The following is a 17,277-nucleotide window of genomic DNA, read 5'->3' on the forward strand; positions in this document are numbered from 1 at the left end:
GAAACGGTTTACGGTCTGGATCAAATCCCTGCCACAGGTGACATGTTCATCACTGCCCTGAGAAGACCTAATCTGGGGGTTCATGGGGGACAGGTGGAGAGGGTGGCCATGAGGAGCAGACCTTCTTAGCCAGGGGACAATCAGTGATGAGCCGCTCTATTGGACGGGGTCCTGACATGTTATGAATGGCTCTAAGTGTGGGGCAGTCGCAGATACACACTGTTTCCTACTCTAGTCCTCTCTGCAGCAAGAAACTGTGCTGGGACACATGGCCTTGGAGGCAGTCATGGAACCCAGAGCCCAGAGAGCAAAAGGCCCCCAGTCTGGGCATGCTGCAGGTAAAGTGGAGGTGGTAGAACCAGGCCAGGGAGGAACGGTCTCAAAGAAGGCATGGTTGGCGCTCCTCTTGTCCTGACTCCAGTTGCTTCTGAACAATTTTCTGGGAGAAGAACCCAAGACATGATGGGTGCAGAACCCATATGATAGGGAGGGATGTCTTGCACATAGAAAACCCTCCATTCGCAGAGAACTTGAACTCTGAACATTCCAGAGAATAAACATACATGGAAGATTAAAAACATGGGGGTAAAAGTCGATACTCCTGCAGCTATGCCCACCAGCAACTCATTGAGAATAAACCCTCCTGAATGTAGAAAGTTAATGGTGCCTATCGCCATCTTGGAAACCCGGCCTGGGAAAAGGGGAGGACTTGGAGGTGGGTGCCAGACATTGCTCAAAATGGTAAGTGTTTGAGTTGGTCCTTTCTTCCCCACCAAGATGTGTGCATCCCCAGGAGGAATTCCCAAGTATGTTCCCACTTCTCCTCCCGTAGGAAATGAAAGCCAATGACTGCATCTGGTGCTTGCTGGTCTGATGCAGTAGTTCTCAACTGGGGCCCCCAGGGGACATTTGGCAATGTCTGGAGACAATTTTGATTGTCACTTTTTTTTTTTTGGCGGAGGCATGCTACTGGCATCTAGTGGGCAGAGGTCAGGGATGCTGCTAAACATCCTCAGCACACACGGCGGCCCCCACAACAAAGACTTACCCAGCCCCAAGTGTCAGTAGTGCAAGGTTGAGAAACCCTGGTCTGATGCAACGTGAGTTTCTTCCATCGATGGAAGTGGCTTGTTCCTCACACCTATCATCTCAGTGTAGGGTAGAATGGGGGAAGTGTCATGGCTAGTCTGTTATGCCTCATTGGTGGCCATATACAGAAGACGGGGTGGTGAGAAAAAAATTTAGGGGTGGCAATGAGCCTAAAGGGAGCCTCAGGCTAACCTCCCAAGGTAGATGGAAGGATGAGGGCAGAGTTTTTCATTTCAAGTCAACTCTTACTTATTTAAAAACCAATTTCCTTAAGCACATAATTACATGTTTATTTCCCTAAGGAACTCTTGAGGCAGAGGAGACCTGCTTCTTAAATTATGGGGATGGAGGCTGCACACAGGGCCTTAATGGGGTTAGAAAAATTTTCTGTCTCCTTCAAAGGAGGCTAGGGAGGAAGGGAAGGGCAGATTCTTCTCCTGCAGTGCAGAGGATGTGAGGAGGATGGAGTGAGGTAGGAACAGAGGCCGAAAGTGTGAGGACTGGTTGTATGATCCTAGCAGGTCAGGATCCGAGTAGAGACATGGACTCTGGGGTGCAGCTTCAAGCCTCTCACCTCTCTCTCCCCATCTTCATAAGCAGAGGGAAGGGGTCCAGGAAGTGGGCCATTCACGTCCTTCCCGCTGCACTGCCTTACGTGCACACACACACACACACACACACTCACACTTATACACCCCTTTGGAAGATGCTCTGGTTTGCATCAAGAAACAGAATGAGGGCGCTGGCCCGGTGGTGTAGTGGTTAAGTTTGCATGCTCTGCTTCAGCGGCCTGGGGTTCACGGGTTTGGACCCCGGGAACAGACCTATACACCACTCATCAAGCTCAGGGACAATCTTCCTCAACAACAAAACAAAAACAACAGAATGCTGTTGGGGGAGGAGAAGGTGGGGGTGGGCAGGGTGGAGGAAATTTTGATGAGAGCAGGGTAGGGGTTTCAGTGCATCCTTTCTTTATGCTATTTCTCATTTCCCTGTTGCAGCCTGAATGCCTGGAATTGTGGGTTCTTCTTTTTGGGAGATGGCCTCACCTGGGTAGCCTGGCTGAGGACCAAGGGAATAGAATGAAGGAACTGATTACTCAGATTTGACACACAGAGGAAAAAAGGGTGAGGTGGGGAGGGCATCTTACAGCCTTCCTCTTGCTCCTAGATTGGCAAGACTCCAGCTAATGTACCTTTTTGTATAAGAGTTGGAGGAGGATTAAATTGGGTGGGCAGTAGTGGAAGGGAGAAAGATGTAGTGAGGAGCAGGTAGCTTAGTTCTGGCTGTGGTCTAGGCTACAAAGGGTGGGGCCTACAGGGGAACCCTCGCCTCCCCCCTGTCTCCAGTGCAACTGGAACGTCTGCATGTCTGTCATAGACCCATTATATGTGGTGGGACCCTGTCAGTGCCCATCTCCTCCAGGAGGCTATGAATCATGTCACATTCAGCTGGGTAGCCTCCACATCTAACATAGCCTGGTACACACGGGCACTCAGGACATATTTCATGACAAATTCCAACCTTATCCAGCCTGGCCTGCCATAGCAGAAGAGAGGACAGGAATTTAGGCACAAGTTATACCACAGGAGCCCGTTTGGCTGGTCTATCCCATTCATTCTATCTCTCAAAGCCAAAAGTGTGGTGGTGGTGCTGGTAGGATGGGATCCTACGGGGTGAAGATAACATCAGAGAAACATGACCAAGATTTGTAGCCCTGAATCTCTTCATTTAATCATCAAATATCCTCTCTGCTTAACCGCCCAGACCGGCTCAGTTCCAGCATTCCTTAGTGTGCGGTGTGGAGCAACATACTGGGCTGGAGGTCACGGTGAGCCGAGCAGCCAGAGGCTGGTGAGAGGTGCCCAGCCCTTGGGAGACGGAGATGGTGGTTATCTGTGAGCACAACATCCAGGCCTTCTCTGTCCTGGGGGCTAAGGGGATGATACATGTGCGGCATGTGGGCCTAGACGGAAGGGCTGTGTCCACAGGGGCCCTGTGAGTGTCAGAGACCCTGGGCTGCTGGGGCTTTGTGTCCTCTTCATTGACCAGCTCCCCAGAAGACATCAAATGTCATCAGGGAACAGATACATACAGTTTCAGCATCTTCAAGATGTGTGTTGTAGTCCTGGCCCATCCTTCCACTGTCTAGAAGTGTGACCTTGGGCCTCTCTGAGCCCTAGCCACCTCACCCAAACAGGGATGGCCCACCTGCCTTTCCTACATCATACGGCTATTATGAGGCTCAAATAAGTTGATGTGTGGGAGTGTCTTATAAACTGTAAAGTGCTATGCAATGTGAGCTTGTTTTTACAAGTTATTTATTCAAGGAAGCAGCAGAGGGACCCCCCACATCAATGGGGCTCCCTTCAATTAGGACCTGCCTGCACGGGAGTGCTACTTCAATCTCTCGAGCCAGCTGGCAGCTGGAGGGTTTAGCACTTGCAGTCCACTTCTGCATCTCTGGCCCCATCTAACACACAGGTCAGGGCAGTGGGAGCCCGGCAGAGGGCGCTGCCCCTTATTTAGTTCGCTGGTAGAACTGGAAGACTGCTTTCTCCTGCTCATAGGTCTCGATGGAGCCGGGTCGAAGGCGCCGGATTTCAGCGATGGCATCTCCTGCAGCCAGGCCCCGCTCCTTCACCAGGTAACAGGCCAGCATGGTGCCCGTGCGGCCAAAGCCCAGGGTACAGTGCACTCCCACGGCCTGTGAAGGGGGAGCTTGATGGGGTGGAGCCTGATGCCCTCCCAACACTCTGCTGCCCTCACTTGGGCTGGTCTCCTTCTCCCTACAGCTGTTTCTTCTGGGTCCGGCCCATGATCTGCACAGGTCTGGTCGTCAGGGGCAAGAAGTGACATCCAAGTCAGGGAGGGCTGTCCCTGTGTGGCTTGGAGGTCACCAATCACCTGAGGTGGCTGGTTCAAGTCCTGGGCTCCTGCCCTGCCTCCTCACAACCCTCTACCTGCACTGCCCAGGGCAGAAGCCACTGGCCACCTGTGGCTACCGAGTACCTGAAACGTTACTCGTCCAAATTGAGATGTGATGTAAAATGCAACCAGGTTTTGAAGATGTAGCACAAAAAAGAATAAAAATATCTCATTAAGAATTTATTTTATAAATAATTGATTATATATTGAAATGATAATATTTTTGACTTACTGGGTTAAACTATATTTAATCAAAAGGAATTTCTCCTGCTTCTCTTTTTTACCTTTTTAAAATGTCGCTGATAGAAACTTTAAAATTACATATGTGGTTCCACTATACTGGTACAGAGCATTGCTCTGGAGACTGCTCAACAGCCTCTGTCTGACTTCAAGCCCCGCTTCTCCCAAGTCTGTCCACACTTTCTCCTTCTCAACTCATCTTTGCCTCTCCTCAAGCCCAATCCAGACTGCTGGGCCCTTTCGTTACTCCACCCACTTACCGCCCCGCCCCCTCCCCTTGGCTTTACGTCCTGACCCTACCGTCTCCTCGCGATCTCTCTTCCACAGCCCAGCTAAATTATTCCCGGCTCTGACCTCCCCAGCTCCGCCCGTGTCCCCGCTGACCCCTTCCAGGTCCCTCCCTCCCTGCGCTGACCCCGCCCGCTGACCTCTCCCCGGCCGTTGGCCTCGTCCACGATCTGCACGAAGCGGTCGATCTGCTCGGGGGCCGGCGGACAGAAGTCTGGGATGCGCAGCCGGTGCAGGGTGAGGCCGGGGCAGCTGTCGCTGTGCGGGGGCCCGCGCTCTGTCAGGGACACCAGGTGCCGCACGCCCACGTCCAGCAGGAATTGGTAGTGGGCGGGGAGCCGGGGCAGCGCCAGCCCCGCAAGCCGGCCCGGGAGCACCCATGAGAAGTTGGAGGGCTGCACGCCCATGGCTGGGGGAGGGCATAGGACAGCCGGTCACCCGGGGCGAGGCCGGCCGGCCCGCTCCACCCACTCGTCCCCTCGCCCGGCCCAGGCCTGGTATCCCGCCACTTACCTAGCACCGGCGCTTCCTGGGACCACGTGGTTTCCGTGACACCGCCCCGAGTGACGTCGCTCCGCCGCGGGGGATTGGCCGAGCTGCCTGGGGGGCGGGGCTAGAACGCCCAACTGGGGCTCTGAGCGCCGAGAAGAGCGCCGACCCCGGCTCCGAGCAGGACACTCACTAATTGGTTGGATAACTAGTAATGGGCTGGATGACTGCAGCGATGCGCACGGAGATTGGTGGAGCAACCCAAACATCTAAGGAGGAAAATTTAGAACGGATTAGGGATTGTCCTGAGAATGAAGTAACCCGGGGTCGGACTTTGCTGCTCCCTGGCGGTCAGTGGGAGTTATTGCATCACTGGCCAACTGCCCCTGCCGCCCAAGGGCCTAGCCTTCTCTTACTTTCTTCACAGTGGTTGCCCAGGGGTTTAAGAGATGGCAAGTCTACTTCCGCCTTGGAGGCAGAATCTCCTCTACAATGACTGACTAGTCATTATCAGTGACTTTTTGAACTCGTCCAGTAAGGGGGAATCACTACTACACAGGGGACTCTTCTCGTTTTTCCATTGTTGGAATTATTAAAAAATACTGGGCTGCCATCTGGTGCCTAAAATCTTACCAGGGATAGTAATTTAGTATAATAATAATAACAGCCAACAACAGAAGAGTTAACATTTATGGAGCATTTACTATTTGCTAGATATGACAGATCCTAGTCTACTTTATATGTATGTATAGGTTATTTAATTGCCACAATAATCTTGTGAGGTAGGTAACCTAATGAATCCTGTTTTACAAATGAGAAAACTGAGGATCCGGAGAGGTCCGGGAACTTGAGATAACTGATGGCCTGGGGATTTGAAACCAAGCAGCCTGGCTCCAGAATCTTTAACAACACAGCATTGTTTCCTAAGGTTAAACAGAAGGTTACTGACTCTTCACATAACCATCCTCATGTCCCCAAATGTCATCTGGGTTAAACAGTTGCAGGATTTCTTAATCTCTCTTCATATTTGACGATTTCCAGGCTCTGTGAGTCATCCTCCCCTGAGGAGTCTAGAGTTTATGGTAGAAAGTGAGGACCTAGATCTATATGTCTTAGCTATGATCTGAGCAGTCCGTATCCTCATCTTAACAATGTGCTTCTAGTGATGCAGACTAATTACAGTTATGAAAATAGTTAACCTCTATTGAATTTGCTTATGTACCAGGCCCCATGCCAAGTGCTTTCTGGAAGAACCACGTGTGGAAGGTGTTTTTGTATCCCTTTTGTGCATGAGTAATCAGAGGCTTAGAGAAGTTGGTTAACTTGGCCAAGGACGCACAACTAATAAGGAGCTAGGCTTGTTGAGCCAAAGTCTTTCTGATTCCAAGCCCAGGACGCTTAGCCATGAAGATGTACTTCCCTCCCTCTGTCCCCACCTGCCCCTGACACACACATTTGACCATTTAAAGCTGTGGTTCCAGCAAAATGAAAGGGAATTTCCCTTCCCCCAAAGTTCAGTGTCTGCTCTGACCTGTGGAAATGCACTTACCATTTACCCAGACAACACTTAAGCATGGCCTCCATGTACTCTCCCCAGGTCCTAGGAGCTGCCAGATCTACCCTTTCTTCCCCTTCCTGCAATCACAGCCCTGATTAAGCCCTTCCTGTTTGCACTCCCATATCCCAAACAACTGCCTAGCAACCTTTCTAGCCCATTCCAATTCATTCCTTTCCCTCCTTCCCTGCTATGCTCTCAGCCAACAATCAGCCCTCACCATACCCAACTTCTCTCAATCCCATTGCTCCCCAGGGTCTCTGGCTGCCCTGCCTCTGCAGACCAGACTCCAGCCCTTGCTCCTTGCAGGTTGACTTTTCTTAGTCCCTTTGCCCTGCTCTCCTTTCTTTGCTCCCTCCACTCATCAGGGAAAAACTTCCCACATTTTTCTCTACCACCCTATCCCCCTTCCTTGCGTCCTTGAGATCCAGTCCAGAGCCCATTTTCTCCAGAGGGAAGACATTTCTGGGGGGGACAGAGATTCTCTTCTCCTCTGAGCCCCCCAACAGGGATTCTTCCCTTTGTGTGGGTCTCTGCAGGGGTAGAAGTGCATCCATCAACCGACCAGGGCCACCTTCTGGAAAGGCCAGTTGGCTCCCTTTGTAGGAATTCTTCCCCTTTCTCTACTGCTCTGCCCCTCCCTTCTGCAGACCCTGGGTGGATAGACGCTGCCTTGACTGTCTCCCATTGTCAAGGGTGCTATTTAATTTTCTGTCTTGGGCCCAGGGAGCCTCAAACTGAAAGGAAAAACTCTCTCTGATGGTTTCCTAGCTAGGACTCCTGCAACTTAACAATGTCAGTATCCTGCATATGCCCCCCCACACCCCCCATAAGCAATATTGATCTTCTTTTCCTTTCTCTTCTGTAAAGTGTTACCTGACCCTCAGGAAGATTTAGTCTCTTTCTCTACTTCTATCTCACCTTATATAAATATATCCTCCCAGTATGGCAGTTATTTTATTGGACTGGGGTTACCTGTTTGTGTAGAAGCCAAGATGACATCATTCTCTCTTTGAATTCCACACATCTAATATGGAACCTGATACATGATGCTCAAAAATGTTAAATGAACCAATTAATGAAAAAATAAATAAGTAGAATGCCTAGGCAAGACTGTGAATGTATATTTCTGGGAGTGTATGTGAGTCTACAGGACTAAGTGACAATGCATATTTGTGTCTTTTTAATTGAACAAGTTTGAGGACCATGTTGGGTATTGTGTATCACCTTCTTTAGGTGTGCTTTTCACGTGTCTGCGCTTTTAAGGGAAGAATGAGTGTGTCAGTATGATCCTGGTTAAGTCTAATTGCTATTTTTGTGTAAAGGGATAAATAAGCCTTGTTTATAGAGGTCTGCTCCTGTCGTGTGCATGTGTATGATCGTGTGTTTATGTGAGTGTGTATATGTGAATGTGTTGAGGGGGACATGTTTCTAGAGAGCAATCTGTTGACACTGATGGTGGGATGAGTAATAAACTTAATTTCTCTGACTTCAAGGAATTTACAGCATACTTGGGGGGATTTAGAGTCAAAAGTAATTGTTCTCATAACATACACTGAAGTACTAAATTACTCATCAAAGACAATCAGGTGATATATATTAAAAAGTTAATTGTGCAGTAAAAATAACAAGCACAACATAAGTCAGTGGGGGAAAGATAAACTTGGGTTAGAAGCACCAGAAAAGTCTTATGAAGATGGATCGTCCTTCCATTTTGTTCTCTGTTCATTGTGAAATACTGGAAGTAACTTTCATTGTAAAGCTCAACAGAGCAGTTTTAGGGCATCCTAGGTCTCACTTCCCCAGTCGATAAGAATATTTTGACCTAGTTCTCTTTCATATTGAGGCCCCAGTTCCCTGACTGGCTTGATGCCAGTGGCAGTTAGAGGCAAAGCCAGAGTTGGAGAATTCCTTCCTCCAAGTAGGTCCCTGTACCCCACCAAGGCAAAAGATTGCTTGGGTTTGGGTTCCTGTTGCTCTTGAACTGCAAGTCAAAATTCTCAGTGTCTTAAACATTCTCATCTTCCTTTGTCTAAACACATTTCACACCTGGGACCTGATGATCTGGAAATTGGAGTTAAGAAGGGATGGTATGGTAGCCAACCTTCAAGATGGCCCCAGTCAGTCATCTCATGCCTTGTGTAGTCCTTCTCCGCATTGAGAGGGCCAGTTTTTGTAACCAGTAGGATATTGTGGAAATGATAGTGTGTGAATTCTTAGGTTAAGTCATAAAAGACGTTGTGCATTTTGCCTTGCTCCTCCTTGGGAGAAGCCAGTTGCCATGATATGAGGACACTCAAGTAGCCTTTTATGGAGAGATCCACGTGGTGAGGAACAGAGGCTTCATACCAACCTCATGTAAGAGAGGTAGCTATTTTGGAAGTGGATCCTCCAGCCCCGTCAAGACTTTAGACGACCTGCTCAACATCTTGACAATAACGTCATGGATTCCCTGAGCCAGAACCACCAATCTAGGCCTCTCTTCAATTCCTTACCCACAGAAACTATGAGATAATAAATATTTATTATTTTAAGCCATCAAATTTTGGGGTAATTTTTTTTATGCAGCAATAGGTAAATAATATAGATGAGACTATTCAGATGGAAGGAAATAAGAGAAATAATTTCTAATCAACTCAGGAAGTAAAACAAAATCAAGTTTATTTTTAAAAGAAAAACTTATACTATAAGCATTTGTGGTCTAAGTGTGTGTGTGTTTGTTGGGGATGGTGTGTTGTGATAGGTCAATGCAAATTTTCCACAGTTGGAGAACCATGCTGTGTAGAGGAACCAAGCAGAATAGTTTGGGTGTGGATTTTGTGTATGTATGGTGTTGGAGGTATGGGGGTTTTATGTGGTATTTGTATAGCTAGGGATGATATACAAATTATTTAATAAGTGGCCATGGCATAGGAAGCAAGCAAGCAATCAGAATGGTCCTTCTACCAATCAGCACCATTGCCTATAAACAAATAGTGAAGTTATCCCTCTGTCTATTGACTGCACATCAGTGTGGAGTGTAGAGGCTTTGACCTGACGTGGGGTGTGGCCACATTGCCTTGGACGTTTTAATATAGGTCTTTCCACAAGATGGCACTGATAGCTTTTCCTTGTTTCTCTTTTTTTGTCTTCTTGAGAAATTTGTGATTTGTGTACTGTTACAGAACAGACCATGACTGAAATCTCACAATTTACTAGTTGATTTCTTGTACTTCTGACAATTCTATTGCCTTCATGGCACTTAAAATTGTGTTTTTCCTTTAGACTATTCCAGCACATCAAGACTTCATGTTGGGATATTGCGGGGTGGTGCCTTATACCAGAAGCTATGGTTACGGGAGCTGGAGATGGGGAAGGAACTGCGGGCCAGGCTTTGGTTTTTGCAAAGCTATTCAACAAAGGCAGGTGAGAGCAGAATCAGAGAAGAGGGAGCACTCAGTGAGGTAAGAGCTACCTTTGTGATGAAAACTGTCTTGGTGAATTCTCGCACTTCTACTGTTCATGCTGCCACAACCTTTGCTTTGCCTTGGGTCTGAAAGGAAGAAATTACTGAAAATCTTTGCATTGAAGTTTTCACAGCATTAATGTCAAAATTGAAGGAACCATAGAGATCTCTTGGTTTTACCATTCCATTTCTAGGTGAGGAAACTAATGGTCACTCAGTTGGTCACTCAATCCATTCTGTCAAATGTCACTGGGTCACTAAACTGTGTGACCTAGACCGATCTACTTAAACTTTCTAGTCTCAGTTTCCTCATCTACAAAATGTAGATGTCTATAATGATAAAGATTATTAAGGATTATTGATAGGGTTACATAAACTAGGAATATTTAAAGTATGTAGCAAAGTGCTGGCACATAATTGGCGCTCAAAAGATGGAAGCTGCTGCTACTACCACCATCATCACAGGACGATTTAGAGCCCAATAAGAATAAACAAAGAAATTACACTTATAAGGAAACATATCTAGGATGTTGTGGTTGGCAGAATTCTAAGATGGCCCCAAATGACCCACACCCTTTGATGGGAGGACATCACTCCCATGATTATGTTATGTTACATGGCAAAAGGGGGCCATGTGGCAAGCAGCCTCTGGGAGCTGAGAGTGGTCCCCAGCGGACAGGGACTAAGAAAGCAGGGACTTCAGTCCTATAACTCAAAGGAAGTGAATTCTGCCAATCTGAATGAGCTTGGAAGAGGACCCTGAACCTCAGGTGTGAGTCACAGCCTGGCTGGCATCTTAATTTCAGCTGGATGAGACCCTGAGCAGAGGATCCAGCTAACCATATATAATTGGACTTCTGACCTACAAAACTGTGAGATAATAAATGGGTATATTTTTAGCCACCAAATTCATGGAAATTTGTTACATAGCAATAGAAAACTAATATAGATGCCCTATTTACTTACTTTATTTTCTTATCTTTAATATGCTAGTTGCAATACTAGACTTTTGAGGTTTCTAAACTGCCGTCTTATTTCTTGTCTCTTTCTCCTTCATTTTAAGTCTTCTAATATCCAAAATTATAGACCACATGGGTCCATTTTCCAGCGCAGATGCAACAAATACAACGAATTAATGGAACTCAACAATTGTCAATATCTGATTCCCTCCAGGCACTTTCCCAACCTCCTGGCTGTTCCTCCAACCACCTTTAGACCAGTGCCTCTCAGAGTGTGATCTGTAGTTGAGCAGAATCGCATCACCTGGGAACTTGTGAGAAATATGGAAACTCAGCCCCTGCCCCAGGCCTGTGGGATCCCCAGGTGGTTCATATGCACACCTATGCCTGAGAAGCCCTGTTGTAAGACCAGTTTGTCCTGCAGCTCTGTTTTCCCTTCTGCTTCACAGTCGCCGGTAGCACCTGAAACATGGCCTGGTCACAAGAGGTGGTGCCTTGGGCATCTCTAGGTGTCTCTTCTCGGGAGCTAAGAAGCTTTAGCTGAGCAAGGCTGTGGGCAGAGGAGCCAATCAGCACAGGGAGAAGACTCAAAGAAGCCTAACTGGCCTGGGTAAAAGCCCAAGGTCTATTAGAAACACCCAACAGTCCCTGATTGGAACAATCTATTGCTCTATTTACAGGCTAGGAAGATGTCCAAGATAAATACACTTAGATGTACGTTGTGACTTAGCTGTTTTTGTTCCAAGGAAGGGCTTGGTTCCCAGATTTCCTCTCTGGAGGAATTCTTGAAACATCACTTTCCACTCTCTCCACCTTTGAAGCACATTCCAGGCATGGCAGAAAGTACCTGATTTATCATCCTTCAATTTAAGTGCTTCCAGCCTCCCTGCAGTTTGAGGGAAAAGGGAAGGAGCCATGGACTATCTCCTGTCACATCCCCTCAACCTCCTGCAGACCTTCTTCCCACCCAGATCCCATCCTTCTGGAATCTCCCTAGGACTCATCACCTCCATGGCTCTCTGGACGGGCCTCCATGATTCCAGCCTTTCCACATTTCCCCTCTCTCCAGCTACGGTGACTTTCGTAGAGCACAGATATTACTTTTCCAGCTCTTCAGTAACTGCTTATTGCCTTCAGGAAACATTCCCCAACATGTATAGATTGACGTAAAAGGCTCTCCAGGATGAGACCTCTTGCTTCTCTCTTCAGCCTCATCTTACCTCATTCCTCTGCAACAGTCCATGTCCCTGTCACAACAATGTGTGGGTCGTCAAAGAAGCAGCGATCTCTCACGTGCCTTTGCACATGCTGTTCCCTTTACCTGTCCCCTTCTTACCTTTAGCCTGCAGCAACTCCTCACCTCCTGCACCATTTAGTTTGGAACACACCACTCTCTCCAGGAAGCCTTCCCCGCGCCCTTACAATTCCAATTTTTTGTCTCTCTTTGGAGCTTCTGTAGCATCTCTATCAAAACCTTTAATACTTTATATATTTAATACTTTATATATAATACTTTATATAATGCTGTATATATAAAAATATTTTAAAGTATTTATTGCTTTATTATACAAATAATATATGTTTAGTGTAAAAGCATTAAAATATATATACACGAAAAAGAAAAAAAATGATTACCTCTTATCTATTTATATTAATTAGTGTTCAAAGACAAGCCATTCTGTTTTCCAAGTCTGAAGGGAAGCAGTACAAGGAATTAGAGGTTTACATACCTGTTGGATAGGCTGTGGTAACAAAGGTCCCAGACGACCTTAGCCTGTGACGTTAAAGTGAGAGGCTCTCAAAGACCTTGCCTGGAAGCCACTCCACTATCAAGCTCAAGAACTTCTGGAAAATTCTCGCCAGTTATCTCAATCTGCAGCACTAATGTGGGGAGTTGCAAGAGATTCATCTGGACGCTGTTTCGAACCTCTCATTTGTCTAGGCATTTGCCCACCTCTGGAAAATAATGGCCTCTTCTTTCTTCTGGAAATGTTGTTCCTAGTGTCTCATCTGTAGTGCAGAGGCTTTAATAATGAACAGCATTGGTGCTAAGTTTATAACAGACGATTCACCTAAAGATAACCACATTTTAGTGCACCACCTTTCATATGTATTTGTGTGTGTTTGTGTATACAAATGAATAATATACATGTAAAATTCTCTCTTTAACGTGCTGTCTCTATCTGTATATCTATATACATTTCTCCCCTCTGGCTCCTTGATGGTTTAATGAGCTCAAGTCTCTACTTTTTAGAGCAAGGATTCCCAGCACAGGTTTGATGACACCCTGGAGTGTCTTCATTTATCTCATGGGGTGCCTTGAAATTCACAAAACAAGGTTAATTTGAATTCATTTTCATTTAAAAAAGTAAACAGACATTATACAGTAATTACACGTACGAGTGTGTGTGTTGAAATCAAACTAGTAAATGCTTGCCTTAGAGAGAAATCAAGAGGATGGGGCTGAGGTTGGAAGGGACCATAAAGGTGGTTTAGTCTGAATCTTTGTGAAACAACCTCTCTAATTCCAAGTTGGTATTTCCCCAAATTAATCATGTTTCTCAAACTGGGAGTAACGGCTGTGGGGGCTGAAAGCTCCCAGTATGCAGGTCTATCTTCTGTGCCTACCATGTGGCCTGGCACATAGTAGGTCCTCAGGAAACACCTTTTGATTGACTGGATGTTGGGAGGGGATATAGTGGTGGTGGTTGAGGAGAGTGCACAGCACATGAGAGTTCCAGCTCTGTAGGATTGGAGGCCATGGGATCTCTGCAGAGATAGTGGACTGCGTAGCAAGTACATTCAGTTTCCAGGAGAATGTAGCTGCCCAGTCTGAGAGAAAAGGACCTAGGCTGAGATTCACTGGCCTTATGTGACTGTCCAGAGGCTTCTGTAATTGTCTTTCTGTTAACAGTTTGTGCAAACCATCAGAAAGTTAGATGGGTCAACTAGCATCACAAGTGTCTAAATGTCAGTGACTTGCTGCTGAAGGTACAATCCCAAGGTCATAGATGCAGAAAAGAGTTTTGAATTCTGCATGAGACCAGTGTCTTTGAAGCAGTAGAGCTGGTGGTGGGTTCAAATCCTGACTCGGCTATTTAAAGCTATATAACCCTGAATAAATTGCTTTACACTCCAGTGCCGTCCTCTATAAAGTGGAGATAATCATAACACCTACCTCATAGGGGGGTTGTGAGGATTACAGAGTTAATCCATGTAAAGTGCTTTGAACAATGCTTGTCACAGTGAGAGATCAATAAACACTGGCTTTTGTTATCATCATCCTCACAGTTGGCTCTACATAATTATCAGGACTAATTGGTAGTAGGTGTTTTAATTAGAGAGTAACAGGGATATCCATTCCCCTCTGCCCTCAGCTTGGAAAGCTTTAGTGACCCCATCTGGTCCCAAAGAATAGGTTCAGGAAGTCTTCCTGTTGTCCCCTAGATTTGGGGTAGAAACATCGTTTGCAGTGCTAGGACTGGAAACTTAGGCAGAGGGTTAATTGTATAACAAGCAAGCAAACAAACAAAAGGAAACAACAGAAAACCACCACATGCAAATTGAGTTCTCGGTGAATCCCCTTGTCACACTTTGAAGGGATATTCTGCTTCATGGGGTAAAATTGCGCAAAATATCTGGATCCTTAGAATCATGATTGGTAGGAAGGGACGCATGTGTCTTTTAGCAGAGTTTTATGGCTTATCCATCCTCGAAGGCAGGACCTCATTAATCAAGAGACAGTTTCAAAATGTGTTTGTCATTACCCACTACTGTCGATGAAAAACCCCAACCTCTTCTGGAGAAAATGTTTGATGGGAAGAGAACCTTTGAGGCCATTAAAACATGTTCCTAAATCTCTTTATTTTAGTGAAAAACTAAACATACCTATATCCTCAGATGAGAAAGGCAAATCAGCTCTCACGTCTGATCTTTGCAAAATTCGAATACCAGGTTTGAAATGCCAGTAATTCTATTCAATTCTTTTGTGTGTGTGTGCAGATACTGAGGAATATACAGTGTATGATTATTCAGGTGTTCAAACAGTTATTTAGGATCAGAAAAATTTTAAAATTCATATACAGTTTATTTCTAGGATTGCTTATACCATGACAAAAACAAGGTTGATGAGTTAGAGTGATTTATTTGAAATTCGTAATACCCTAAAGACCACCTTCAACCACAAAAGATATTTGATTTACAGGAATGTGCAAAGATGGTGGGAAAGCAGTTTTTTTTAAATGGTTAGCTTTGTTTTACAGTATTTTGGAGCTCCAAGACTATAGTGGTCTGAGCCTTTCTGGTTCTTGCATTTCCAAAACTCTGTGCCTCTTCAATTCAATTAACAGATATATACCAAATATACCTAGGTGAACAAGATATTGGTCTATATACTTGAATGAGGATACAGAGAAACACACAAAACTTACATCTCATTTCGGTAGTAGATTGTTATAGTCACACTCCAGTGAATCACACCTACCAATATCCACATATATCCTTATATATTCCTCCACCACCTTGACACTGGGTTCAGCTATGTGACTTGCTTTGGCGACAGGACATAAACAAATGTGATGGAAGCAGAGGTTTGATAAGCACTTGCACATTGAGGCTTGTCCTCCTGGAACCCTGAGACCACCATGTGCTGAGGAAGCCCAGAATTAAATACCATGTGGCAGGAGAGGCCAGTTGAGTCCAGTCCCCTAAAGCCCCCCGGCTGAATGCAGCTGCATGAGTGGTCCAAGACATGACCGTCTGAAGAATGACCCAGCTAACTCACAGAATCATGACAAGTAATAAATCATTAGGTCACTAAGCTTTGGGGTGGTTTGCTACATAGAAATGGAAAAATGATAGAAACATTTTCCCCCCCGGGGTGGGGGGTGGCACTTTATCAACCTATGCCTTCCCATCTTTTTTTCTTGATCAACTTGCTGACTTCCAGGGTGGTTTTAGGGTAGAAGTCTTTGATTTCCTTTTGTTGGTTTTATATTTTTGAATTTCCATTTGTTGAACAACTTGAATGCATCAGACACTGTGCTAGGTATTTTATACGTGTTTTTATATTTAATCCTCACAACCACCCTACATTGGAGATACTGCTTTCTCCACTTTATAAATGATTTTGACTTGGAGAGATTTGAAAGCCAGTCTGCTTGACTTTGAGGATTTTGTTCATTCACTGCACCAGGTGGTGGTGGGTAGGGTAGTTGCAGGGCCTCTGACTCAAGAAGTGTTGCACCAATCTTTGGGAGAACGATTCTCTTCGTTGGTTGGATTTTGGTTTTACTTCTTCATGTAGTACTGTTGGTTAAAAAGTGCCTCCTGAAGACTTCTCACCATCGGAACTGCTCAACTTCTGCTCTAATTGGGATCTAGTTTATTTCCTTTTACTAATTTTATCTGGTTGAAGCCCTCCTTCTCCTGCCTTTTCTAAAGGACAATATTGCTCTATTAAATCATAGAGCCATTATTTTGGTGGACTTTTCATTTGAATGTTGTGCTGGTTTTGTCTTTCATAAATTATAGTTCTGGATTTTTTCTGTCTAATATTTTCTATGAGGAACAGGTTGAATTTAGGTATAATATTCCATCATTAATCATATTACACCGTTATGTGTTGGAGAAATCTGTCGGGAGTAACTTTAAGATTGCTTATAAATGTAATTGATCTTGCTTTGGTCTTTGTGTATAAAAACTCGTAATGGATACACTTATCAGTCAGGGCTTGTCAGGAAACAGATAACCCACATAAAACTGAATAACTGAGGAGAGGTTGAGAAAAGGAACTATTACAAAGGTATAGGCAAGGTTGAGGAAACCTACAAGGGTTGGTGTAGTACCCTGGGAGGCATTGTCATTCACAGGTCTGAACGATCAAAGGAAGTGAGAGGTTACTGGAACTGGAAAAGTGCAGTTATGTGAAGACGGCTGCCTGACATGAGCTATATAGCATTTGCTTAGAGAATGCAGCCAGCCCATGGTGGCCTGGCAGGGAGTAAGCTGGGGAGACAGATTGTCTAACTTTCTACCTTCCCACCTCTAGTGCCTCTAGTGCCCATGCTAGTGCCTCCCATTGGCTGAACCCCTCCAGAAGCGAGAGGGTAAGGAAGCCTGTTGATGCAACCCATACAGGTCAGCCTTCTGGGGCACAGAGCAGTGGCAAGAAGTGTGGAGAGGAGATGGGGAAGGCTAAACAGAAGACAATCAGCACAGCTGAGATGCAAGATCTGATAACTAATGCTTATGTTCAACCTGAGCTTTAGACCATGGCAAGTGTT

At 45.7% G+C, this 17,277-nt stretch overlaps 1 protein-coding gene and 1 long non-coding RNA gene across 2 annotated transcripts in view; one reads left to right on the plus strand and one right to left on the minus strand.

Annotated features, from left to right (window-relative positions):
- Window positions 1-3,393: 3,393 nt before the first annotated feature.
- DUSP23 (dual specificity phosphatase 23) lies at window positions 3,394-5,108 on the minus strand. Its single transcript, XM_014797066.2, has 3 exons — window positions 5,059-5,108; window positions 4,686-4,954; window positions 3,394-3,796 (listed from the first exon to the last, which is right to left on the minus strand). Exons 2-3 carry the CDS (start codon window positions 4,950-4,952, stop codon window positions 3,611-3,613), a joined length of 453 nt encoding a protein of 150 aa, XP_014652552.1. The 5' UTR covers window positions 4,953-4,954; window positions 5,059-5,108; the 3' UTR covers window positions 3,394-3,610.
- Window positions 4,426-17,277, plus strand: part of LOC147917889 (uncharacterized) — a 41,462-nt gene continuing 28,610 nt past the window's right edge. Inside the window, exons 1-2 of the long non-coding RNA XR_015554709.1 lie at window positions 4,426-4,782; window positions 9,854-10,032. This is a non-coding gene — a long non-coding RNA (uncharacterized LOC147917889). The remainder of the gene's footprint in view (window positions 4,783-9,853; window positions 10,033-17,277) is intronic.

The sequence above is a fragment of the Ceratotherium simum genome, chromosome 2 (genome assembly GCF_057802395.1).
Source record: "Ceratotherium simum simum isolate JZ-2026a chromosome 2, ASM5780239v1, whole genome shotgun sequence".
NCBI lineage: Eukaryota > Metazoa > Chordata > Mammalia > Perissodactyla > Rhinocerotidae > Ceratotherium > Ceratotherium simum.

Bases quoted from the DNA above. Each gene is read 5' to 3' on its own strand.
- DUSP23 (XM_014797066.2), bottom strand. From the start codon at position 4,952: ATGGGCGTGCAGCCCTCCAACTTCTCATGGGTGCTCCCGGGCCGGCTT. The intron at 3,797-4,685 runs GTCAGCGGGCGG...CCCCCTTCACAG, and splicing joins AGGCCAACGGCCGGGGAGAG to GCCGTGGGAGTGCACTGTAC.